This window comes from Oncorhynchus mykiss, chromosome 7 (assembly GCF_057628025.1).
Source record: "Oncorhynchus mykiss isolate SJ-2025 chromosome 7, ASM5762802v1, whole genome shotgun sequence".
Lineage (NCBI taxonomy): Eukaryota > Metazoa > Chordata > Actinopteri > Salmoniformes > Salmonidae > Oncorhynchus > Oncorhynchus mykiss.
In genome coordinates this window covers 11,667,522-11,694,847 of record NC_143028.1, presented here as the reverse complement: position 1 = coordinate 11,694,847, position 27,326 = coordinate 11,667,522, and the positions used below count along the sequence as shown (strand labels likewise).

The 27,326-nt window shown below is 42.3% G+C and overlaps 1 protein-coding gene across 2 annotated transcripts in view; it reads left to right on the top strand.

Moving 5' to 3' along the window:
* The window catches only part of LOC110527395 (ubiquitin carboxyl-terminal hydrolase 40), a 29,775-nt gene extending 10,941 nt beyond the window's left edge, over nt 1–18,834 (top strand). Inside the window, exons 19-31 of one of the 2 annotated variants that reach the window (XM_090240280.1) lie at nt 13,633–13,686; nt 14,948–15,123; nt 15,246–15,282; nt 15,395–15,459; nt 15,946–16,020; nt 16,108–16,179; nt 16,238–16,384; nt 16,460–16,578; nt 16,660–16,725; nt 16,867–17,077; nt 17,185–17,280; nt 17,429–17,514; nt 17,656–18,834. In XM_090240280.1, the coding sequence (XP_090096406.1) occupies nt 13,633–13,686; nt 14,948–15,123; nt 15,246–15,282; nt 15,395–15,459; nt 15,946–16,020; nt 16,108–16,179; nt 16,238–16,384; nt 16,460–16,578; nt 16,660–16,725; nt 16,867–17,077; nt 17,185–17,280; nt 17,429–17,514; nt 17,656–17,779 (1,328 nt within the window). In that variant the 3' untranslated portion in view covers nt 17,780–18,834. Of the gene's footprint in view, nt 1–13,632; nt 13,687–14,947; nt 15,124–15,245; nt 15,283–15,394; nt 15,460–15,945; nt 16,021–16,107; nt 16,385–16,459; nt 16,579–16,659; nt 16,726–16,866; nt 17,078–17,184; nt 17,281–17,428; nt 17,515–17,655 lie in introns of both variants that reach the window. The other variant, XM_021608625.3, reaches the window with a different exon arrangement.
* The last annotated feature ends 8,492 nt before the right edge of the window (nt 18,835–27,326 follow it).

The window sequence follows — 27,326 nt, the reverse complement described above, 5'->3', positions numbered from 1 at the left end:
GGTACTGTCACTGTTACCACTCCTAATATCATCAGCTATAGTTAAGGTACTGTCACTGTTACCACTCCTAATAGCAGCAGCTATAGTTAAGGTACTGTCACTGTTAATATCATCAGCTATAGTTAAGGTACTGTCACTGTTACCACTCCTAATATCATCAGCTATAGTTAAGGTACTGTCACTGTTACCACTCCTAATATCATCAGCTATAGTTAAGGTACTGTCACTGTTACCACTCCTAATATCATCAGCTATAGTTAAGGTACTGTCACTGTTACCACTCCTAATAGCAGCAGCTATAGTTAAGGTACTGTTACCACTCCTAATATCATCAGCTATAGTTAAGGTACTGTCACTGTTACCACTCCTAATATCATCAGCTATAGTTAAGGTACTGTCACTGTTACCACTCCTAATATCATCAGCTATAGTTAAGGTACTGTCACTGTTACCACTCCTAATATCATCAGCTATAGTTAAGGTACTGTCACAGTTACCACTCCTAATAGCAGCAGCTATAGTTAAGGTACTGTCACTGTTACCACTCCTAATATCATCAGCTATAGTTAAGGTACTGTCACTGTTACCACTCCTAATATCATCAGCTATAGTTAAGGTACTGTCACTGTTACCACTCCTAATAGCAGCAGCTATAGTTAAGGTACTGTTACTGTTACCACTCCTAATATCAGCAGCTATAGTTAAGGTACTGTCACTGTTACCACTCCTAATAGCAGCAGCTATAGTTAAGGTACTGTCACTGTTACCACTCCTAATATCATCAGCTATAGTTAAGGTACTGTCACTGTTACCACTCCTAATAGCAGCAGCTATAGTTAAGGTACTGTCACTGTTACCACTCCTAATATCATCAGCTATAGTTAAGGTACTGTCACTGTTACCACTCCTAATAGCAGCAGCTATAGTTAAGGTACTGTCACTGTTAATATCATCAGCTATAGTTAAGGTACTGTCACTGTTACCACTCCTAATATCATCAGCTATAGTTAAGGTACTGTCACTGTTACCACTCCTAATATCATCAGCTATAGTTAAGGTACTGTCACTGTTACCACTCCTAATATCATCAGCTATAGTTAAGGTACTGTCACTGTTACCACTCCTAATAGCAGCAGCTATAGTTAAGGTACTGTCACTGTTACCACTCCTAATAGCAGCAGCTATAGTTAAGGTACTGTCACTGTTACCACTCCTAATAGCAGCAGCTATAGTTAAGGTACTGTCACTGTTACCACTCCTAATATCATCAGCTATAGTTAAGGTACTGTCACTGTTACCACTCCTAATATCATCAGCTATAGTTAAGGTACTGTCACTGTTACCACTCCTAATAGCAGCAGCTATAGTTAAGGTACTGTCACTGTTACCACTCCTAATAGCAGCAGCTATAGTTAAGGTACTGTCACTGTTACCACTCCTAATAGCATCAGCTATAGTTAAGGTACTGTCACTGTTACCACTCCTAATATCATCAGCTATAGTTAAGGTACTGTCACTGTTACCACTCCTAATATCATCAGCTATAGTTAAGGTACTGTCACTGTTACCACTCCTAATAGCAGCAGCTATAGTTAAGGTACTGTTACTGTTACCACTCCTAATATCAGCAGCTATAGTTAAGGTACTGTCACTGTTACCACTCCTAATAGCAGCAGCTATAGTTAAGGTACTGTCACTGTTACCACTCCTAATAGCATCAGCTATAGTTAAGGTACTGTCACTGTTACCACTCCTAATATCATCAGCTATAGTTAAGGTACTGTCACTGTTACCACTCCTAATATCATCAGCTATAGTTAAGGTACTGTCACTGTTACCACTCCTAATAGCAGCAGCTATAGTTAAGGTACTGTTACTGTTACCACTCCTACTAGCAGCAGCTATAGGTCAGATACTGATACCACTCCTACTAGCAGCAGCTATAGGTCAGATACTGATACCACTCCTACTAGCAGCAGCTATAGGTCAGATACTGATACCACTCCTACTAGCAGCAGCTATAGGTCAGATACTGATACCACTCCTACTAGCAGCAGCTATAGGTCAGATACTGTTACCACTCCTACTAGCAGCAGCTATAGGTCAGATACTGATACCACTCCTACTAGCAGCAGCTATAGGTCAGATACTGATACCACTCCTACTAGCAGCAGCTATAGGTCAGATACTGTTACCACTCCTACTAGCAGCAGCTATAGGTCAGATACTGATACCACTCCTACTAGCAGCAGCTATAGGTCAGATACTTATACCACTCCTACTAGCAGCAGCTATAGGTCAGATACTGTTACCACTCCTAATAGCAGCAGCTATAGGTCAGATACTTATACCACTCCTACTAGCAGCAGCTATAGGTCAGATACTTATACCACTCCTACTAGCAGCAGCTATAGGTCAGATACTGATACCACTCCTACTAGCAGCAGCTATAGGTCAGATACTGATACCACTCCTACTAGCAGCAGCTATAGGTCAGATACTGATACCACTCCTACTAGCAGCAGCTATAGGTCAGATACTGATACCACTCCTACTAGCAGCAGCTATAGGACAGATACTGTTACCACTCCTACTAGCAGCAGCTATAGGTCAGATACTGTTACCACTCCTAATAGCAGCAGCTATAGGTCAGATACTGTTACCACTCCTACTAGCAGCAGCTATAGGTCAGATACTGTTACCACTCCTACTAGCAGCAGCTATAGGTCAGATACTGTTACCACTCCTACTAGCAGCAGCTATAGGTCAGATACTGATACCACTCCTACTAGCAGCAGCTATAGGTCAGATACTGATACCACTCCTAATAGCAGCAGCTATAGGTCAGATACTGATACCACTCCTACTAGCAGCAGCTATAGGTCAGATACTGATACCACTCCTACTAGCAGCAGCTATAGGTCAGATACTGTTACCACTCCTACTAGCAGCAGCTATAGGTCAGATACTGTTACCACTCCTACTAGCAGCAGCTATAGGTCAGATACTGTTACTGTTACCACTCCTAATAGCAGCAGCTATAGGTCAGATACTGTTACCACTCCTAATAGCAGCAGCTATAGGTCAGATACTGTTACCACTCCTAATAGCAGCAGCTATAGGTCAGATACTGTTACCACTCCTACTAGCAGCAGCTATAGGTCAGATACTGTTACCACTCCTACTAGCAGCAGCTATAGGTCAGATACTGTTACCACTCCTACTAGCAGCAGCTATAGGTCAGATACTGTTACCACTCCTACTAGCAGCAGCTATAGGTCAGATACTGTTACCACTCCTAATAGCAGCAGCTATAGGTCAGATACTGATACCACTCCTACTAGCAGCAGCTATAGGTCAGATACTGATACCACTCCTACTAGCAGCAGCTATAGGTCAGATACTGTTACCACTCCTACTAGCAGCAGCTATAGGTCAGATACTGTTACCACTCCTACTAGCAGCAGCTATAGGTCAGATACTGTTACCACTCCTAATAGCAGCAGCTATAGGTCAGATACTTATACCACTCCTACTAGCAGCAGCTATAGGTCAGATACTGATACCACTCCTACTAGCAGCAGCTATAGGTCAGATACTGTTACCACTCCTACTAGCAGCAGCTATAGGTCAGATACTGATACCACTCCTACTAGCAGCAGCTATAGGTCAGATACTGTTAGTGTTACCACTCCTACGAGCAGCAGCTATAGGTCAGATACTGATACCACTCCTACTAGCAGCAGCTATAGGTCAGATACTGTTAGTGTTACCACTCCTACTAGCAGCAGCTATAGGTCAGATACTGTTACCACTCCTACTAGCAGCAGCTATAGGTCAGATACTGTTACCACTCCTAATAGCAGCAGCTATTGGTCAGATACTGTTACCACTCCTAATAGCAGCAGCTATAGGTCAGATACTGTTAGTGTTACCACTCCTACTAGCAGCAGCTATAGGTCAGATATTGTTAGTGTTACCACTCCTACTAGCAGCAGCTATAGGTCAGATACTGTTACCACTCCTACTAGCAGCAGCTATAGGTCAGATACTTATACCACTCCTAATAGCAGCAGCTATAGGTCAGATACTGATACCACTCCTACTAGCAGCAGCTATAGGTCAGATACTTATACCACTCCTAATAGCAGCAGCTATAGGTCAGATACTGTTACCACTCCTACTAGCAGCAGCTATAGGTCAGATACTTATACCACTCCTACTAGCAGCAGCTATAGGTCAGATACTGATACCACTCCTACTAGCAGCAGCTATAGGTCAGATACTGATACCACTCCTACTAGCAGCAGCTATAGGTCAGATACTGATACCACTCCTACTAGCAGCAGCTATAGGTCAGATACTGATACCACTCCTACTAGCAGCAGCTATAGGTCAGATACTGATACCACTCCTACTAGCAGCAGCTATAGGTCAGATACTGATACCACTCCTACTAGCAGCAGCTATAGGTCAGATACTGATACCACTCCTACTAGCAGCAGCTATAGGTCAGATACTTATACCACTCCTACTAGCAGCAGCTATAGGTCAGATACTGATACCACTCCTAATAGCAGCAGCTATAGGTCAGATACTGTTACTGTTACCACTCCTACTAGCAGCAGCTATAGGTCAGATACTTTTACCACTCCTACTAGCAGCAGCTATAGGTCAGATACTTATACCACTCCTACTAGCAGCAGCTATAGGTCAGATACTGATACCACTCCTACTAGCAGCAGCTATAGGTCAGATACTGATACCACTCCTACTAGCAGCAGCTATAGGTCAGATACTTTTACCACTCCTACTAGCAGCAGCTATAGGTCAGATACTTATACCACTCCTACTAGCAGCAGCTATAGGTCAGATACTGATACCACTCCTACTAGCAGCAGCTATAGGACAGATACTGTTACCACTCCTACTAGCAGCAGCTATAGGTCAGATACTGATACCACTCCTACTAGCAGCAGCTATAGGTCAGATACTGATACCACTCCTACTAGCAGCAGCTATAGGTCAGATACTGATACCACTCCTACTAGCAGCAGCTATAGGTCAGATACTGATACCACTCCTACTAGCAGCAGCTATGGGTCAGATACTGATACCACTCCTACTAGCAGCAGCTATAGGTCAGATACTGATACCACTCCTACTAGCAGCAGCTATAGGTCAGATACTGATACCACTCCTACTAGCAGCAGCTATAGGTCAGATACTGATACCACTCCTACTAGCAGCAGCTATAGGTCAGATACTGATACCACTCCTACTAGCAGCAGCTATAGGTCAGATACTGTTACCACTCCTACTAGCAGCAACTATAGGTCAGATACTGTTACCACTCCTACTAGCAGCAGCTATAGGTCAGATACTGTTACCACTCCTACTAGCAGCAGCTATAGGTCAGATACTGTTACCACTCCTAATAGCAGCAGCTATAGGTCAGATACTGATACCACTCCTACTAGCAGCAGCTATAGGTCAGATACTGATACCACTCCTACTAGCAGCAGCTATAGGTCAGATACTGTTACTGTTACCACTCCCTACCACTACCATTACTGGTTCACCAACTTCTTCTCTGATAGAGTTCAGTGTGTCAAATCGGAGGGCCTGTTGTCCGGGTCTCCGGCAGTCTCTATGGGGGTGCCACAGGGTTCAATTCTTGGGCCGACTCTCTTCTCTGTATACATCAATGATGTCGCTCTTGCTGCTGGTGAGTCTCTTATCCACCTCTACATAGACGACACCATTCTGTATACATCTGGCCCTTCTTTGGACACTGTTAACAACCCTCCAGACGAGCTTCAATGCCATACAACTCTCCTTCAGTGGCCTCCAACTGCTCTTAAATACAAGTAAAACTAAATGCATGCTCTTCAACCGATCGCTGCCAGCACCTGCCCGCCCATCCAGCATCACTACTCTGGACGGTTCTGACTTAAAGTATGTGGACAACTACAAATACCTAGGTATCTGGTTAGACTGTAAACTCTCCTTCCAGACTCACATTAAACATCTCCAATCCAAAGTTAAATCTAGAATTGGCTTCCTATTTCGCAACAGCATCCTTCACTCCTGCTGCCAAACATACCCTCGTAAAACTGACCATCCTACCGATCCTCAACTTCTGTGATGTCATCTATAAAATAGCCTCCAACACTCTACTCAACAAATTTGATGCAGTCTTTCACAGTGCCATCCATTTTGTCACCAAAGCCCCATATACTACCCACCATTGCGACCTGTACTCTCTCGTTGCCTGGCCCTCGCTTCATACTCGTCGCCAAACCCACTGGCTCCAGGTCATCTACAAGACCCTGCTAGGTAAAGTTCCCCCTTATCTCAGCTCGCTGGTCACCATAGCAGCACCCACCTGTAGCACGTGCTCCAATAGGTATATCTCTCTGGTCACCCCCAAAACCAATTCCTCCTCTCCTTCCAGTTCTCTGCTGCCAATGACTGGAACGAACTACAAAAATCTCTGAAAGTGGAAACACTTATCTCCCTCACTAGCTTTAAGCACCAGCTGTCAGTGCAGTTTACAGATTACTGCACCTGTACTTAGCCCAAACAACTACCTCTCCCCCTACTGTATTTATTTATTTAGCTCCTTTGCACCCCATTATTTCTATTTCTACTTTGCACATTCTTCCACTGCAAATCAACTATTCCAGTGTTACTGTGTCACTGTTACCACTCCTAATATCATCAGCTATAGTTAAGGTACTGTCACTGTTACCACTCCTAATAGCAGCAGCTATAGTTAAGGTACTGTCACTGTTACCACTCCTAATAGCAGCAGCTATAGTTAAGGTACTGTCACTGTTACCACTCCTAATATCATCAGCTATAGTTAAGGTACTGTCACTGTTACCACTCCTAATAGCAGCAGCTATAGTTAAGGTACTGTCACTGTTAATATCATCAGCTATAGTTAAGGTACTGTCACTGTTACCACTCCTAATATCATCAGCTATAGTTAAGGTACTGTCACTGTTACCACTCCTAATATCATCAGCTATAGTTAAGGTACTGTCACTGTTACCACTCCTAATATCATCAGCTATAGTTAAGGTACTGTCACTGTTACCACTCCTAATAGCAGCAGCTATAGTTAAGGTACTGTCACTGTTACCACTCCTAATATCATCAGCTATAGTTAAGGTACTGTTACCACTCCTAATATCATCAGCTATAGTTAAGGTACTGTCACTGTTACCACTCCTAATATCATCAGCTATAGTTAAGGTACTGTCACTGTTACCACTCCTAATATCATCAGCTATAGTTAAGGTACTGTCACTGTTACCACTCCTAATATCATCAGCTATAGTTAAGGTACTGTCACTGTTACCACTCCTAATAGCAGCAGCTATAGTTAAGGTACTGTCACTGTTACCACTCCTAATATCATCAGCTATAGTTAAGGTACTGTCACTGTTACCACTCCTAATATCATCAGCTATAGTTAAGGTACTGTCACTGTTACCACTCCTAATAGCAGCAGCTATAGTTAAGGTACTGTTACTGTTACCACTCCTAATATCAGCAGCTATAGTTAAGGTACTGTCACTGTTACCACTCCTAATAGCAGCAGCTATAGTTAAGGTACTGTCACTGTTACCACTCCTAATATCATCAGCTATAGTTAAGGTACTGTCACTGTTACCACTCCTAATAGCAGCAGCTATAGTTAAGGTACTGTCACTGTTACCACTCCTAATATCATCAGCTATAGTTAAGGTACTGTCACTGTTACCACTCCTAATAGCAGCAGCTATAGTTAAGGTACTGTCACTGTTAATATCATCAGCTATAGTTAAGGTACTGTCACTGTTACCACTCCTAATATCATCAGCTATAGTTAAGGTACTGTCACTGTTACCACTCCTAATATCATCAGCTATAGTTAAGGTACTGTCACTGTTACCACTCCTAATATCATCAGCTATAGTTAAGGTACTGTCACTGTTACCACTCCTAATAGCAGCAGCTATAGTTAAGGTACTGTCACTGTTACCACTCCTAATATCATCAGCTATAGTTAAGGTACTGTTACCACTCCTAATATCATCAGCTATAGTTAAGGTACTGTCACTGTTACCACTCCTAATATCATCAGCTATAGTTAAGGTACTGTCACTGTTACCACTCCTAATAGCAGCAGCTATAGTTAAGGTACTGTCACTGTTACCACTCCTAATATCATCAGCTATAGTTAAGGTACTGTCACTGTTACCACTCCTAATAGCAGCAGCTATAGTTAAGGTACTGTCACTGTTACCACTCCTAATAGCAGCAGCTATAGTTAAGGTACTGTCACTGTTACCACTCCTAATATCATCAGCTATAGTTAAGGTACTGTCACTGTTACCACTCCTAATATCATCAGCTATAGTTAAGGTACTGTCACTGTTACCACTCCTAATAGCAGCAGCTATAGTTAAGGTACTGTCACTGTTACCACTCCTAATAGCAGCAGCTATAGTTAAGGTACTGTCACTGTTACCACTCCTAATAGCATCAGCTATAGTTAAGGTACTGTCACTGTTACCACTCCTAATATCATCAGCTATAGTTAAGGTACTGTCACTGTTACCACTCCTAATATCATCAGCTATAGTTAAGGTACTGTCACTGTTACCACTCCTAATAGCAGCAGCTATAGTTAAGGTACTGTTACTGTTACCACTCCTAATATCAGCAGCTATAGTTAAGGTACTGTCACTGTTACCACTCCTACTAGCAGCAGCTATAGTTAAGGTACTGTCACTGTTACCACTCCTAATATCATCAGCTATAGTTAAGGTACTGTCACTGTTACCACTCCTAATAGCAGCAGCTATAGTTAAGGTACTGTCACTGTTACCACTCCTAATATCATCAGCTATAGTTAAGGTACTGTCACTGTTACCACTCCTAATATCATCAGCTATAGTTAAGGTACTGTCACTGTTACCACTCCTAATAGCAGCAGCTATAGTTAAGGTACTGTTACCACTCCTAATATCATCAGCTATAGTTAAGGTACTGTCACTGTTACCACTCCTAATATCATCAGCTATAGTTAAGGTACTGTCACTGTTACCACTCCTAATATCATCAGCTATAGTTAAGGTACTGTCACTGTTACCACTCCTAATAGCAGCAGCTATAGTTAAGGTACTGTCACTGTTACCACTCCTAATATCATCAGCTATAGTTAAGGTACTGTCACTGTTACCACTCCTAATATCATCAGCTATAGTTAAGGTACTGTCACTGTTACCACTCCTAATAGCAGCAGCTATAGTTAAGGTACTGTTACTGTTACCACTCCTAATATCAGCAGCTATAGTTAAGGTACTGTCACTGTTACCACTCCTAATAGCAGCAGCTATAGTTAAGGTACTGTCACTGTTACCACTCCTAATATCATCAGCTATAGTTAAGGTACTGTCACTGTTACCACTCCTAATAGCAGCAGCTATAGTTAAGGTACTGTCACTGTTACCACTCCTAATATCATCAGCTATAGTTAAGGTACTGTCACTGTTACCACTCCTAATATCATCAGCTATAGTTAAGGTACTGTCACTGTTACCACTCCTAATATCATCAGCTATAGTTAAGGTACTGTCACTGTTACCACTCCTAATATCATCAGCTATAGTTAAGGTACTGTCACTGTTACCACTCCTAATATCATCAGCTATAGTTAAGGTACTGTCACTGTTACCACTCCTAATATCATCAGCTATAGTTAAGGTACTGTCACTGTTACCACTCCTAATAGCAGCAGCTATAGTTAAGGTACTGTTACCACTCCTAATATCATCAGCTATAGTTAAGGTACTGTCACTGTTACCACTCCTAATAGCAGCAGCTATAGTTAAGGTACTGTCACTGTTACCACTCCTAATATCATCAGCTATAGTTAAGGTACTGTCACTGTTACCACTCCTAATAGCAGCAGCTATAGTTAAGGTACTGTCACTGTTACCACTCCTAATATCATCAGCTATAGTTAAGGTACTGTCACTGTTACCACTCCTAATATCATCAGCTATAGTTAAGGTACTGTCACTGTTACCACTCCTAATATCATCAGCTATAGTTAAGGTACTGTCACTGTTACCACTCCTAATATCATCAGCTATAGTTAAGGTACTGTCACTGTTACCACTCCTAATAGCAGCAGCTATAGTTAAGGTACTGTCACTGTTACCACTCCTAATATCATCAGCTATAGTTAAGGTACTGTCACTGTTACCACTCCTAATATCATCAGCTATAGTTAAGGTACTGTCACTGTTACCACTCCTAATATCATCAGCTATAGTTAAGGTACTGTCACTGTTACCACTCCTAATATCATCAGCTATAGTTAAGGTACTGTTACTGTTACCACTCCTAATAGCAGCAGCTATAGTTAAGGTACTGTCACTGTTACCACTCCTAATATCATCAGCTATAGTTAAGGTACTGTCACTGTTACCACTCCTAATAGCAGCAGCTATAGTTAAGGTACTGTTACTGTTACCACTCCTAATATCAGCAGCTATAGTTAAGGTACTGTCACTGTTACCACTCCTAATAGCAGCAGCTATAGTTAAGGTACTGTCACTGTTACCACTCCTAATAGCAGCAGCTATAGTTAAGGTACTGTCACTGTTACCACTCCTAATATCATCAGCTATAGTTAAGGTACTGTCACTGTTACCACTCCTAATATCATCAGCTATAGTTAAGCTACTGTCACTGTTACCACTCCTAATAGCAGCAGCTATAGTTAAGGTACTGTCACTGTTACCACTCCTAATATCATCAGCTATAGTTAAGGTACTGTCACTGTTACCACTCCTAATATCATCAGCTATAGTTAAGGTACTGTCACTGTTACCACTCCTAATAGCAGCAGCTATAGTTAAGGTACTGTCACTGTTACCACTCCTAATATCAGCAGCTATAGTTAAGGTACTGTCACTGTTACCACTCCTAATATCATCAGCTATAGTTAAGGTACTGTTACCACTCCTAATATCATCAGCTATAGTTAAGGTACTGTTACTGTTACCACTCCTAATAGCAGCAGCTATAGTTAAGGTACTGTTACCACTCCTAATATCATCAGCTATAGTTAAGGTACTGTCACTGTTACCACTCCTAATATCATCAGCTATAGTTAAGGTACTGTCACTGTTACCACTCCTAATAGCAGCAGCTATAGTTAAGGTACTGTCACTGTTACCACTCCTAATAGCAGCAGCTATAGTTAAGGTACTGTTACTGTTACCACTCCTAATATCATCAGCTATAGTTAAGGTACTGTTACCACTCCTAATATCATCAGCTATAGTTAAGGTACTGTTACTGTTACCACTCCTAATAGCAGCAGCTATAGTTAAGGTACTGTTACCACTCCTAATATCATCAGCTATAGTTAAGGTACTGTCACTGTTACCACTCCTAATATCATCAGCTATAGTTAAGGTACTGTCACTGTTACCACTCCTAATATCATCAGCTATAGTTAAGGTACTGTCACTGTTACCACTCCTAATATCATCAGCTATAGTTAAGGTACTGTCACTGTTACCACTCCTAATATCATCAGCTATAGTTAAGGTACTGTCACTGTTACCACTCCTAATATCATCAGCTATAGTTAAGGTACTGTCACTGTTACCACTCCTAATATCATCAGCTATAGTTAAGGTACTGTCACTGTTACCACTCCTAATATCATCAGCTATAGTTAAGGTACTGTCACTGTTACCACTCCTAATATCATCAGCTATAGTTAAGGTACTGTCACTGTTACCACTCCTAATAGCAGCAGCTATAGTTAAGGTACTGTCACTGTTACCACTCCTAATATCATCAGCTATAGTTAAGGTACTGTCACTGTTACCACTCCTAATATCATCAGCTATAGTTAAGGTACTGTCACTGTTACCACTCCTAATATCATCAGCTATAGTTAAGGTACTGTCACTGTTACCACTCCTAATAGCAGCAGCTATAGTTAAGGTACTGTTACCACTCCTAATATCATCAGCTATAGTTAAGGTACTGTTACCACTCCTAATATCATCAGCTATAGTTAAGGTACTGTCACTGTTACCACTCCTAATATCATCAGCTATAGTTAAGGTACTGTCACTGTTACCACTCCTAATAGCAGCAGCTATAGTTAAGGTACTGTTACCACTCCTAATATCATCAGCTATAGTTAAGGTACTGTCACTGTTACCACTCCTAATATCATCAGCTATAGTTAAGGTACTGTCACTGTTACCACTCCTAATATCATCAGCTATAGTTAATGTACTGTCACTGTTACCACTCCTAATAGCAGCAGCTATAGTTAAGGTACTGTCACTGTTACCACTCCTAATATCATCAGCTATAGTTAAGGTACTGTCACTGTTACCACTCCTAATATCATCAGCTATAGTTAAGGTACTGTCACTGTTACCACTCCTAATAGCAGCAGCTATAGTTAAGGTACTGTCACTGTTACCACTCCTAATATCATCAGCTATAGTTAAGGTACTGTCACTGTTACCACTCCTAATATCATCAGCTATAGTTAAGGTACTGTCACTGTTACCACTCCTAATATCATCAGCTATAGTTAAGGTACTGTCACTGTTACCACTCCTAATATCATCAGCTATAGTTAAGGTACTGTCACTGTTACCACTCCTAATATCATCAGCTATAGTTAAGGTACTGTCACTGTTACCACTCCTAATATCATCAGCTATAGTTAAGGTACTGTCACTGTTACCACTCCTAATAGCAGCAGCTATAGTTAAGGTACTGTCACTGTTACCACTCCTAATATCATCAGCTATAGTTAAGGTACTGTCACTGTTACCACTCCTAATATCATCAGCTATAGTTAAGGTACTGTCACTGTTACCACTCCTAATATCATCAGCTATAGTTAAGGTACTGTCACTGTTACCACTCCTAATATCATCAGCTATAGTTAAGGTACTGTCACTGTTACCACTCCTAATAGCAGCAGCTATAGTTAAGGTACTGTCACTGTTACCACTCCTAATATCATCAGCTATAGTTAAGGTACTGTCACTGTTACCACTCCTAATAGCAGCAGCTATAGTTAAGGTACTGTCACTGTTACCACTCCTAATATCATCAGCTATAGTTAAGGTACTGTCACTGTTACCACTCCTAATATCATCAGCTATAGTTAAGGTACTGTCACTGTTACCACTCCTAATATCAGCAGCTATAGTTAAGGTACTGTCACTGTTACCACTCCTAATATCAGCAGCTATAGTTAAGGTACTGTCACTGTTACCACTCCTAATAGCAGCAGCTATAGTTAAGGTACTGTCACTGTTACCACTCCTAATATCATCAGCTATAGTTAAGGTACTGTCACTGTTACCACTCCTAATAGCAGCAGCTATAGTTAAGGTACTGTCACTGTTACCACTCCTAATATCATCAGCTATAGTTAAGGTACTGTTACTGTTACCACTCCTAATATCATCAGCTATAGTTAAGGTACTGTTACTGTTACCACTCCTAATACAGCCAGTATTATTATGGTAGATATGTGTTTGTTGTCTCTTCACTGGTGTGTGTATCTCTGTCCAGGTGTGGCATGCTGTCTGAGGCAGGTGGACCGTACAGGGAAACTCCTGCCCCCAGGTACTGTAACACCCAATGACGCTCACACATAAACACATCTAACTCTTACTTCGTCCTAATTGTATGTATGTATTGATGCAGGGCTCGACATACAGGGCTGCCTGCTGGCCCGGGTAGGTTTTGGAAGCCCTCCAGGCCAGTCAAACCTCCACGTCAATGGCCCCCCAAAAATAATATTGTAATAATTCTATTTTCAATCTAGGTTCTATGTATAATTGTTGAAAAAAAACGACAAAATTCCCAAAGCTGTTAGTTCTTTATGTAGATTATCACACGCTCACTGACTAGTTCATCTGTCGGGCAGCAAGAGTGGGCAGCTCGCCACTGGTTGTTGTGTGGAGCTGCACACAGAAGAAGGACAGTAAGTAGGGTTGTTGGTAGGGTATGAAGGAAATATGTTTCAACTTAGCATTTACTGGTAGATATTATAAGACAACAATGGGTATGAAACACAGGTATTTAAGATGTTTGGCCAAAGTCTTGGTTAAATCTTTGCAATGCACAGTTTTGTCATCATGCTCTGTTTGAATGAAAGTTTCTCAAGGCTTTCCATAACCTTCCCAGTTAAATGTTGACTACACAGGAGGCCTACCTGGCACAATTATTTCAGGAAGATTTGTATAAATAGGGTGGGCATTTGTTTTGCAAACTCTGCCATCACATGTATATTGTAGGCTCCATGGTACAGTAGCTCTACACCGCTAGACAAACACAATGGTCTCTTGCAAGGTGAGCAATATCATTTTTAAAAAACATTTGGGATTTTTCCCAGATCTTAAAAGTGGTCTACCGATGTGGTTTAAGCATTGTTGTGGATTTAAAATATGCAATTTTTTGTTGTTTTTCTATCATTAAATAAGAGTAATTTTGATAGTGAAAACCTGAGAACTCGGAAACTGGGAAAAATGTAGCTAAAGATAAAACAGATTTTATTGGCCCTACAACTGTAGCCTGCTGACTGTTCAAAATCGCAACAATAACACAACACCCTTTTTGAGAATGCGAGACGTTTTTATTTTTTTTCCATCCAATCAATTTAAATGTGATATTGACAAGTAAATTGTAATTATTTGTGTATGGAGGGTAGGTTATTATGGGCTAGCTTGCTCAGCCCGCAAACTAAAGATAAAATCACCTGATATTGATTTTTTTTTTTGGGGGGGGGGCAGTAGCTTTCAGTTGGCAATGGCCCGGTGTGCCACTCGCAATTTACCTGAATGTATTTATCTGAACGTCAAGCCGTGTGTGTTGCCTCCCACAGTGTGTGAGGAGCTGAGCGTTCGTGACGCTGGGGTTAGGCTGATGACCTCCCTGTCCCTCTGTCCTGGAACGGCCCCCAAAGACACACAGCTGTTCCTGTACTTCAGTGTGGGGACAGCACCCTCCTCTGGCTTGGAGGGGGAAATCATTGTAGAGCGGTCTAGCACAGTTAAACAGGTGGGGAATGACTGCGTATCGTTTGGTCTGCTGGTCTGCCTGCCTGTGTCTGTCTCTCTGTCAGACAGTGTATCTGCTTCTCTGCTAATGACTGCTAATCCTATCTATACATTCTATTGTAGTGTCTCAAGAAAATGTTGGAGTCAGCAAGACTTGAAGGTAAAACTATTGGATTATAAGAGTATGTCCCTTCTCCCTTGTGTGTGCATTTGTGTTAATGGTGTTGGGTTAATGGTGTAGTGGTGTAATGGTATGTGTGTTGTGTGTACAGGGGACGGTTGGCATCTAAGGAGGCTGGACTGGTGTGAGGAGGTGGGAGAGGCTTTGATGGATGAGGTGAGTAACCAGAATTATAGAACTGGTTGTTTGGATGCTGATTGGTTGATACAGGGAGTTATTCACGACAATCCCCCAGGTAAATGCCTGTTAACAGCTTAATTTGAATTAGCAATGCTCCTTCAGCGTCCCACAGCCCAGCCAGGCAATTAATAAGCTTGATCTCCCTGGGGAAAAGATGTCTCAACAGTTGAGGTTTGTCTAAAACATATATATTTTTTATGAAAACAGGTTGTTCATCTTTTTTATATGTCGGCAATTGTTTTGTTAAAGCAATAAGGGCCCTCGAACCCGGGATTATCAGTGAATAACACCCTCCTAAGGGCTATTTCCTCTGACCTCTGCTTCGCGTCAGGCTTAAGAACAGGCCATAGTCGGGTGTTATTCTCACGATAGTCCCTATTGCTTCAGCGAAATCAGGAAGTGGAATACATTTTCCGCACTCTTTTTCACTCACTGCCACAATCTCTCTCGTTTCTTTCCCAGGAGGCGTCTCTCTCAGAGCTGAAGATGAGTCATGGAGACGCTCTGGTGATTACTGAGGGACGACTTCCTCCCAAGGTACACTCAACTTCCTGTTCTCTTTCAACCCCATTTACTCTCTACAGACATGTATTCCCTCTCTCACGTCCCCCTTCTCTCTCTCAGGGTTTTCTGAAGCTGTCAGTCTGGCTGTATGTGGAGCCGAGCGCCTACTCTGTTGTCTCCATGGAAACAGAGGTCAACGGCATGGCCGCGGGGTCCACGGAGGGTCAGAGGTTGGAGGATATGACTACAGGTGAGACACACACACACACACAGTATGAAACTAAGTCCACTGGTTAAAATGTGTGTGTGTTTAGTGGGCGGGGCCATGGTGGAGCTGAGGACTGTGGGACAGGTGGAGATCTCAGAGGAGGCTACACTGGAAGAGCTGAAGACTCAGGTAGTGTGTGTGTTGATACTGCTCGTTCCAGTCTGTGTCTGTCCATGCTGTGTGTGTTAATACTCTGTGTGTTAGGTGCTGACCCTGCCGGAGCTGCAGTATGTTTGTGTGCCCACTCCTGCGTTTCTGCGTGTGTGGCAGCTGGAGGGACAGAGACTAACCCGTATCCTCAGAGGACAACACCACACACTCAGGTACACACACACACTCCTCCCTCTCACTTCTGTCCATCTCCTCTCGTCCCTTTCCTTTTCTCAACAAGTATCTGTTCACAGGAAGTTGAAGTTGAGCAGTGGGGTGGAGTTTTGTGTGCAGCAGCTACTGAGAGAAGAGGATCTTGGGTAAGCCTGGGGTTATTCTACTCTCATTGGTCAGTTAAGCAGATACCGGAAGCATGATTTCTGGATCTGTTGTTATCCCTCCCTCCCTCGCTCTTTTCTTCCTCTCCCTCCATCTTATTGCCCCATTCCTCCCTCCCCCAGTCCCAAGGAGGTGTTGCTGCGTGTCCAGATGGGGGTGCCAGGGGAGCGGGGTTACTACCCTCCAGAGGACCTGGTCTGGGATGCTTCTCGAGACCCTTCCCCCAGATCGCTACGCTCTGCCCTGGCCTCAACATACGGCCTCTCTCCTGACTCCCTGCTACTGGCCAAGCACCAGCCACACACACACACCTGGGAGACTTTCTCCAACTGGGTAAGAGATGTGGAGGGAGGAAGGGAGGGAGCCTGATGTTTTGTTGTCCTCTCCTGTGGTTTATTTTATGACTCTTCCTGGCGCTTGTTGATGATGCGTGCTCACAGAGCCAGCAGGTGTCCAAACGGAAGAAGAAGAAAAAGGCGGAGTCTCTGCTTGGAGCGCCTTTCCACCTTAAAGACGGTGACCTCATCGGTGTCAAGGTAACAAATGCACCTCTGTGGTTCATCGTATTGGTTGCTTTCCACGCCTGCTCAGCTTTAATTGGACAAAACTTACTTATTGAATGTGACATGGTTTTCTGATTAGATAATACATCGACAGTAACATGGTGTTTTTCTGATTGGACAGAACCTGTTGATTGACAATAACCGGGACTTTAGCACCCAACAGGATGAGCAGAGGTTGAGGGAAGAGAAGGAGCAACGCAGGAAAGGGTGGGGCTTCTTAAAATATCCACAGCTTTTCGTGTATGACATTAGCTTTACAAGAAAGTGTATTTATAGTTAAAGTTAATATAAATACATAAGTAAATGTCTACGGTTTACGTTGATACTATTTCCTCTTTACTCCTGTAGAGGGCAGGGTGTGGGGGCTGAAGTTGAGACCAACCGAGGGGTGGGACCAGAGAAGAAGATGGGGCCAATCAAGACCAGGAAGACAGAGGTGGCCCTGTCAATCAACGTGGGGGTGTTCCGATAGCCTCGCCTTACACACACATAGACTTTCTCACCGTGGCATCGCTCAACATAATGAAAAATCTTCGGGACATGTGTTTGTGTGCCAAACATTTTTTATAATGTGTTCACACAGCATGACCCCCCCCATACATCTGCTATCTACTGCTAGTGTAGGTCTGGTGGTGGGATGACTTACTGGTTCGCTATACAGACCTCTGTCTACTCAATGTCACAAGCTGCAGTCTCTGACTCTCCTTCCATCTCTCTGTCACTACACCTGGATCCCTTCTCCCCTCTACATGAGATCCAATAGGAACCAGTATTTCTACATGAGATCCAATAGGAACCAGTATTTCCACTCATAGTACTGGGTGTATTACATATATATTGGTATGTATTTACAGTATCTGCTGACTAGTTTGCAATGGTACACACCACAGAGATGTATATGTACCAGTAGATTATAGATAATATATACACCTATATTTCTAATAAGAGTTAGTGGATTTATATCCATGCCTTAATGTGGACGAGCCACAATTCAGCTCAGTCCAGAATAGTCCTCCCTACCTCATTTCTCTACCTCTGTTGCGCCCTCTCTCTCTCTCTACTTTTCTTTCCCTCCTAACTTCATCTTCACTTAGTGGTCTCACCCTCTCGCCATTTTCCTTACATGGGAAAGAGTCCAATTCTTTTCTCTGTATCCCATCATGCCTCTGTACCAGAGTTGATCACGTTAATCATACGATAATTATGTTTGTTTCGTGTGCATGCGGTGGAGGTGTGTGGTCGGACTTCAGGGAGTTAAAATAATTAATGGATCATTTGACTAATACGTCATACATAACTTTTAGAAATGACGGTTGGACAATGAATGTGAGCGACTTTGTTTTGGATTATGAGATTATTTGGTTTCCTAACTAATCTGATGTTTTTATTTTTGCATTTGCTGGAAGAATAACTTAAGTTAGTTTTGAGTACAGTTTGACTTCTACTTGTGGTGAGGGTCATTGCCAAGAGGCCAGGTTTGACAGATGTGTTTTGGATTAAATACAGAATAAAACCCATCAAGATGCATGTTTGCAAATCTTGTTTTATTTATTTTGAAGTCATGATGCATGTTTACAGACCTTTATCATTTGCATATTCTCTGTAGCAGCCACGAATCATAGTAGGCCTACACATTTGAATGTACAACATGTTGCCAGTACCAAGAAGCAAATTCTCCATAAAACCATCATATTTGGCTATACCAAAACAATGCTTATCAAACATGCTGAACAATTAATCAAATGGCCATCTGGACTATTTACATTGACTGATTGACTACATTGAAATATGTTTTATTTTTTATTTTCTTAACTCTTTCTTGAGCTACATTGTTGGTTAAGAGCTTGTAAGTAAGCATTTCACAGTAAGGTCTACAACTGTTGTATTCGGCGCTTGTGATAAATACGATTTGATTTGACATAAATGATGTGGGTGTGTGTGAAACGGACCTGTCCTTGGTTAGGTGGTGATAGGGCCGTGGGAGACATTGCTTTCAGCATCATGTTGTGCATTCTGCATCAACATCAGCTCCACCATGTCTAACACACACATACATGAAAATTAACATTATGCACACACACGCACAGAAGTAGCTGCATTTGGCATTTGTGTGTGTGTGTTTACCTTTGATGCTCCCAGACTGTGGTGCATGGTTTGGCTGAGGAGGGGGCATCTGTTGTATGAGGGGCTGTTGCTGTGGTAACTGCTGTATGAAGGTAGTAGGCTGCTGGGGCAACTACAGACCAAGAGAGAAATAGCATCAGCTGTCTGTGTGTAAGAGAGATAGCATCAGCTGTCTGTGTGTAAGAGACAAATAGCATCAGCTGTCTGTGTGTAAGAGACAAATAGCATCAGCTGTCTGTGTCTAAGAGACAAATAGCATCAGCTGTCTGTGTGTAAGAGACAAATAGCATCAGCTGTCTGTGTAAGAGACAAATAGCATCAGCTGTCTGTGTGTAAGAGACAAATAGCATCAGCTGTCTGTGTGTAAGAGAGATAGCATCAGCTGTCTGTGTGTAAGAGAGAAATAGCATCAGCTGTCTGTGTGTAAGAGACAAATAGCATCAGCTGTCTGTGTCTAAGAGACAAATAGCATCAGCTGTCTGTGTAAGAGACAAATAGCATCAGCTGTCTGTGTCTAAGAGACAAATAGCATCAGCTGTCTGTGTAAGAGACAAATAGCATCAGCTGTCTGTGTGTAAGAGAGATAGCATCAGCTGTCTGTGTGTAAGAGAGAAATAGCATCAGCTGTCTGTGTCTAAGAGACAAATAGCATCAGCTGTCTGTGTCTAAGAGAGAAATAGCATCAGCTGTCTGTGTGTAAGAGAGAAATAGCATCAGCTGTCTGTGTCTAAGAGACAAATAGCATCAGCTGTCTGTGTCTAAGAGACAAATAGCATCAGCTGTCTGTGTCTAAGAGACAAATAGCATCAGCTGTCTGTGTGTAAGAGAGAAATAGCATCAGCTGTCTGTGTCTAAGAGAGAAATAGCATCAGCTGTCTGTGTGTAAGAGACAAATAGCATCAGCTGTCTGTGTGTAAGAGAGAAATAGCATCAGCTGTCTGTGTCTAAGAGACAAATAGCATCAGCTGTCTGTGTCTAAGAGACAAATAGCATCAGCTGTCTGTGTCTAAGAGACAAATAGCATCAGCTGTCTGTGTCTAAGAGACAAATAGCATCAGCTGTCTGTGTGTAAGAGAGAAATAGCATCAGCTGTCTGTGTCTAAGAGAGAAATAGCATCAGCTGTCTGTGTGTAAGAGAGAAATATCATCAGCTGTCTGTGTGTAAGAGAGAAATAGCATCAGCTGTCTGTGTCTAAGAGACAAATAGCATCAGCTGTCTGTGTGTAAGAGAGAAATAGCATCAGCTGTCTGTGTGTAAGAGACAAATAGCATCAGCTGTCTGTGTGTAAGAGAGAAATAGCATCAGCTGTCTGTGTGTAAGAGAGATAGCATCAGCTGTCTGTGTGTAAGAGACAAATAGCATCAGCTGTCTGTGTGTAAGAGAGAAATAGCATCAGCTGTCTGTGTGTAAGAGACAAATAGCATCAGCTGTCTGTGTGTAAGAGACAAATAGCATCAGCTGTCTGTGTGTAAGAGAGATAGCATCAGCTGTCTGTGTGTAAGAGAGAAATAGCATCAGCTGTCTGTGTGTAAGAGAGAAATAGCATCAGCTGTCTGTGTCTAAGAGACAAATAGCATCAGCTGTCTGTGTCTAAGAGACAAATAGCATCAGCTGTCTGTGTCTAAGAGACAAATAGCATCAGCTGTCCGTGTGTAAGAGAGAAATAGCATCAGCTGTCTGTGTCTAAGAGACAAATAGCATCAGCTGTCTGTGTCTAAGAGACAAATAGCATCAGCTGTCTGTGTCTGAGACAAATAGCATCAGCTGTCTGTGTCTAAGAGACAAATAGCATCAGCTGTCTGTGTCTAAGAGAGAAATAGCATCAGCTGTCTGTGTGTAAGAGACAAATAGCATCAGCTGTCTGTGTGTAAGAGAGATAGCATCAGCTGTCTGTGTGTAAGAGACAAATAGCATCAGCTGTCTGTGTGTAAGAGACAAATAGCATCAGCTGTCTGTGTGTAAGAGACAAATAGCATCAGCTGTCTGTGTGTAAGAGACAAATAGCATCAGCTGTCTGTGTGTAAGAGACAAATAGCATCAGCTGTCTGTGTGTAAGAGACAAATAGCATCAGCTGTCTGTGTGTAAGAGACAAATAGCATCAGCTGTCTGTGTGTAAGAGACAAATAGCATCAGCTGTCTGTGTGTAAGAGACAAATAGCATCAGCTGTCTGTGCGTAAGAGACAAATAGCATCAGCTGTCTGTGCGTAAGAGACAAATAGCATCAGCTGTCTGTGCGTAAGAGACAAATAGCATCAGCTGTCTGTGCGTAAGAGACAAATAGCATCAGCTGTCTGTGTGTAAGAGAGAAATAGCATCAGCTGTCTGTGTGTAAGAGAAATAGCATCAGCTGTCTGTGTGTAAGAGACAAATAGCATCAGCTGTCTGTGTGTAAGAGACAAATAGCATCAGCTGTCTGTGTGTAAGAGAGAAATAGCATCAGCTGTCTGTCTAAGAGAGAAATAGCATCAGCTGTCTGTGTGTAAGAGACAAATAGCATCAGCTGTCTGTGTGTAAGAGAGAAATAGCATCAGCTGTCTGTGTGTAAGAGACAAATAGCATCAGCTGTCTGTGTGTAAGAGACAAATAGCATCAGCTGTCTGTGTGTAAGAGACAAATAGCATCAGCTGTCTGTGTGTAAGAGCGAAATAGCATCAGCTGTCTGTGTGTAAGAGACAAATAGCATCAGCTGTCTGTGTCTAAGAGACAAATAGCATCAGCTGTCTGTGTGTAAGAGACAAATAGCATCAGCTGTCTGTGTGTAAGAGACAAATAGCATCAGCTGTCTGTGTGTAAGAGAGATAGCATCAGCTGTCTGTGTGTAAGAGAGAAATAGCATCAGCTGTCTGTGTGTAAGAGAGAAATAGCATCAGCTGTCTGTGTCTAAGAGACAAATAGCATCAGCTGTCTGTGTCTAAGAGACAAATAGCATCAGCTGTCTGTGTCTAAGAGACAAATAGCATCAGCTGTCTGTGTGTAAGAGAGAAATAGCATCAGCTGTCTGTGTCTAAGAGACAAATAGCATCAGCTGTCTGTGTCTAAGAGACAAATAGCATCAGCTGTCTGTGTCTAAGAGACAAATAGCATCAGCTGTCTGTGTCTAAGAGACAAATAGCATCAGCTGTCTGTGTCTAAGAGACAAATAGCATCAGCTGTCTGTGTCTAAGAGAGAAATAGCATCAGCTGTCTGTGTGTAAGAGACAAATAGCATCAGCTGTCTGTGTGTAAGAGAGATAGCATCAGCTGTCTGTGTGTAAGAGACAAATAGCATCAGCTGTCTGTGTGTAAGAGACAAATAGCATCAGCTGTCTGTGTGTAAGAGACAAATAGCATCAGCTGTCTGTGTCTAAGAGACAAATAGCATCAGCTGTCTGTGTCTAAGAGACAAATAGCATCAGCTGTCTGTGTAAGAGACAAATAGCATCAGCTGTCTGTGTAAGAGACAAATAGCATCAGCTGTCTGTGTGTAAGAGACAAATAGCATCAGCTGTCTGTGTGTAAGAGACAAATAGCATCAGCTGTCTGTGTGTAAGAGACAAATAGCATCAGCTGTCTGTGTGTAAGAGACAAATAGCATCAGCTGTCTGTGTGTAAGAGACATAGCATCAGCTGTCTGTGTGTAAGAGACAAATAGCATCAGCTGTCTGTGTGTAAGAGACAAATAGCATCAGCTGTCTGTGTGTAAGAGACAAATAGCATCAGCTGTCTGTGTGTAAGAGACAAATAGCATCAGCTGTCTGTGTGTAAGAGACAAATAGCATCAGCTGTCTGTGTAAGAGACAAATAGCATCAGCTGTCTGTGTGTAAGAGACAAATAGCATCAGCTGTCTGTGTGTAAGAGAGATAGCATCAGCTGTCTGTGTGTAAGAGAGAAATAGCATCAGCTGTCTGTGTGTAAGAGAGAAATAGCATCAGCTGTCTGTGTCTAAGAGACAAATAGCATCAGCTGTCTGTGTCTAAGAGACAAATAGCATCAGCTGTCTGTGTCTAAGAGACAAATAGCATCAGCTGTCTGTGTCTAAGAGACAAATAGCATCAGCTGTCTGTGTCTAAGAGACAAATAGCATCAGCTGTCTGTGTCTAAGAGAGAAATAGCATCAGCTGTCTGTGTGTAAGAGACAAATAGCATCAGCTGTCTGTGTGTAAGAGAGATAGCATCAGCTGTCTGTGTGTAAGAGACAAATAGCATCAGCTGTCTGTGTGTAAGAGACAAATAGCATCAGCTGTCTGTGTCTAAGAGACAAATAGCATCAGCTGTCTGTGTCTGAGACAAATAGCATCAGCTGTCTGTGTAAGAGACAAATAGCATCAGCTGTCTGTGTAAGAGACAAATAGCATCAGCTGTCTGTGTGTAAGAGACAAATAGCATCAGCTGTCTGTGTGTAAGAGACAAATAGCATCAGCTGTCTGTGTGTAAGAGACAAATAGCATCAGCTGTCTGTGTGTAAGAGACAAATAGCATCAGCTGTCTGTGTGTAAGAGACAAATAGCATCAGCTGTCTGTGTGTAAGAGACAAATAGCATCAGCTGTCTGTGTCTAAGAGACAAATAGCATCAGCTGTCTGTGTCTAAGAGACAAATAGCATCAGCTGTCTGTGTAAGAGACAAATAGCATCAGCTGTCTGTGTAAGAGACAAATAGCATCAGCTGTCTGTGTGTAAGAGACAAATAGCATCAGCTGTCTGTGTGTAAGAGACAAATAGCATCAGCTGTCTGTGTGTAAGAGACAAATAGCATCAGCTGTCTGTGTGTAAGAGACAAATAGCATCAGCTGTCTGTGTGTAAGAGACAAATAGCATCAGCTGTCTGTGTGTAAGAGACATAGCATCAGCTGTCTGTGTGTAAGAGACAAATAGCATCAGCTGTCTGTGTGTAAGAGACAAATAGCATCAGCTGTCTGTGTGTAAGAGACAAATAGCATCAGCTGTCTGTGTGTAAGAGACAAATAGCATCAGCTGTCTGTGTGTAAGAGACAAATAGCATCAGCTGTCTGTGTAAGAGACAAATAGCATCAGCTGTCTGTGTGTAAGAGACAAATAGCATCAGCTGTCTGTGTGTAAGAGAGATAGCATCAGCTGTCTGTGTGTAAGAGAGAAATAGCATCAGCTGTCTGTGTGTAAGAGAGAAATAGCATCAGCTGTCTGTGTCTAAGAGACAAATAGCATCAGCTGTCTGTGTCTAAGAGACAAATAGCATCAGCTGTCTGTGTCTAAGAGACAAATAGCATCAGCTGTCTGTGTCTAAGAGACAAATAGCATCAGCTGTCTGTGTCTAAGAGACAAATAGCATCAGCTGTCTGTGTGTAAGAGACAAATAGCATCAGCTGTCTGTGTGTAAGAGAGATAGCATCAGCTGTCTGTGTGTAAGAGACAAATAGCATCAGCTGTCTGTGTGTAAGAGACAAATAGCATCAGCTGTCTGTGTCTAAGAGACAAATAGCATCAGCTGTCTGTGTCTGAGACAAATAGCATCAGCTGTCTGTGTAAGAGACAAATAGCATCAGCTGTCTGTGTAAGAGACAAATAGCATCAGCTGTCTGTGTAAGAGACAAATAGCATCAGCTGTCTGTGTGTAAGAGACAAATAGCATCAGCTGTCTGTGTGTAAGAGACAAATAGCATCAGCTGTCTGTGTGTAAGAGACAAATAGCATCAGCTGTCTGTGTGTAAGAGACAAATAGCATCAGCTGTCTGTGTGTAAGAGACAAATAGCATCAGCTGTCTGTGTGTAAGAGACAAATAGCATCAGCTGTCTGTGCGTAAGAGACAAATAGCATCAGCTGTCTGTGCGTAAGAGACAAATAGCATCAGCTGTCTGTGTGTAAGAGAGAAATAGCATCAGCTGTCTGTGTGTAAGAGAAATAGCATCAGCTGTCTGTGTGTAAGAGACAAATAGCATCAGCTGTCTGTCTAAGAGAGAAATAGCATCAGCTGTCTGTGTCTAAGAGACAAATAGCATCAGCTGTCTGTGTCTAAGAGACAAATAGCATCAGCTGTCTGTGCGTAAGAGACAAATAGCATCAGCTGTCTGTGCGTAAGAGACAAATAGCATCAGCTGTCTGTGTGTAAGAGAGAAATAGCATCAGCTGTCTGTGTGTAAGAGAAATAGCATCAGCTGTCTGTGTGTAAGAGACAAATAGCATCAGCTGTCTGTCTAAGAGAGAAATAGCATCAGCTGTCTGTGTCTAAGAGACAAATAGCATCAGCTGTCTGTGTCTAAGAGACAAATAGCATCAGCTGTCTGTGTCTAAGAGACAAATAGCATCAGCTGTCTGTGTGTAAGAGACAAATAGCATCAGCTGTCTGTGTGTAAGAGACAAATAGCATCAGCTGTCTGTGTGTAAGAGACAAATAGCATCAGCTGTCTGTGCGTAAGAGACAAATAGCATCAGCTGTCTGTGCGTAAGAGAAAAATAGCATCAGCTGTCTGTGTGTAAGAGAGAAATAGCATCAGCTGTCTGTGTGTAAGAGACAAATAGCATCAGCTGTCTGTGTGTAAGAGACAAATAGCATCAGCTGTCTGTCTAAGAGAGAAATAGCATCAGCTGTCTGTGTGTAAGAGACAAATAGCATCAGCTGTCTGTGTGTAAGAGAGAAATAGCATCAGCTGTCTGTCTAAGAGAGAAATAGCATCAGCTGTCTGTGTGTAAGAGACAAATAGCATCAGCTGTCTGTGTGTAAGAGACATAGCATCAGCTGTCTGTGTGTAAGAGACAAATAGCATCAGCTGTCTGTGTGTAAGAGACAAATAGCATCAGCTGTCTGTGTGTAAGAGACAAATAGCATCAGCTGTCTGTGTGTAAGAGACAAATAGCATCAGCTGTCTGTGTGTAAGAGACAAATAGCATCAGCTGTCTGTGTAAGAGACAAATAGCATCAGCTGTCTGTGTGTAAGAGACAAATAGCATCAGCTGTCTGTGTGTAAGAGAGATAGCATCAGCTGTCTGTGTGTAAGAGAGAAATAGCATCAGCTGTCTGTGTGTAAGAGAGAAATAGCATCAGCTGTCTGTGTCTAAGAGACAAATAGCATCAGCTGTCTGTGTGTAAGAGACAAATAGCATCAGCTGTCTGTGTGTAAGAGACAAATAGCATCAGCTGTCTGTGTGTAAGAGAGAAATAGCATCAGCTGTCTGTGTGTAAGAGAGAAATAGCATCAGCTGTCTGTGTCTAAGAGAGAAATAGCATCAGCTGTCTGTGTGTAAGAGAGAAATAGCATCAGCTGTCTGTGTCTAAGAGACAAATAGCATCAGCTGTCTGTGTCTAAGAGACAAATAGCATCAGCTGTCTGTGTCTAAGAGACAAATAGCATCAGCTGTCTGTGTCTAAGAGACAAATAGCATCAGCTGTCTGTGTCTAAGAGAGAAATAGCATCAGCTGTCTGTGTGTAAGAGACAAATAGCATCAGCTGTCTGTGTGTAAGAGAGATAGCATCAGCTGTCTGTGTGTAAGAGACAAATAGCATCAGCTGTCTGTGTGTAAGAGACAAATAGCATCAGCTGTCTGTGTCTAAGAGACAAATAGCATCAGCTGTCTGTGTCTGAGACAAATAGCATCAGCTGTCTGTGTAAGAGACAAATAGCATCAGCTGTCTGTGTAAGAGACAAATAGCATCAGCTGTCTGTGTAAGAGACAAATAGCATCAGCTGTCTGTGTGTAAGAGACAAATAGCATCAGCTGTCTGTGTGTAAGAGACAAATAGCATCAGCTGTCTGTGTGTAAGAGACAAATAGCATCAGCTGTCTGTGTGTAAGAGACAAATAGCATCAGCTGTCTGTGCGTAAGAGACAAATAGCATCAGCTGTCTGTGCGTAAGAGACAAATAGCATCAGCTGTCTGTGCGTAAGAGACAAATAGCATCAGCTGTCTGTGTGTAAGAGAGAAATAGCATCAGCTGTCT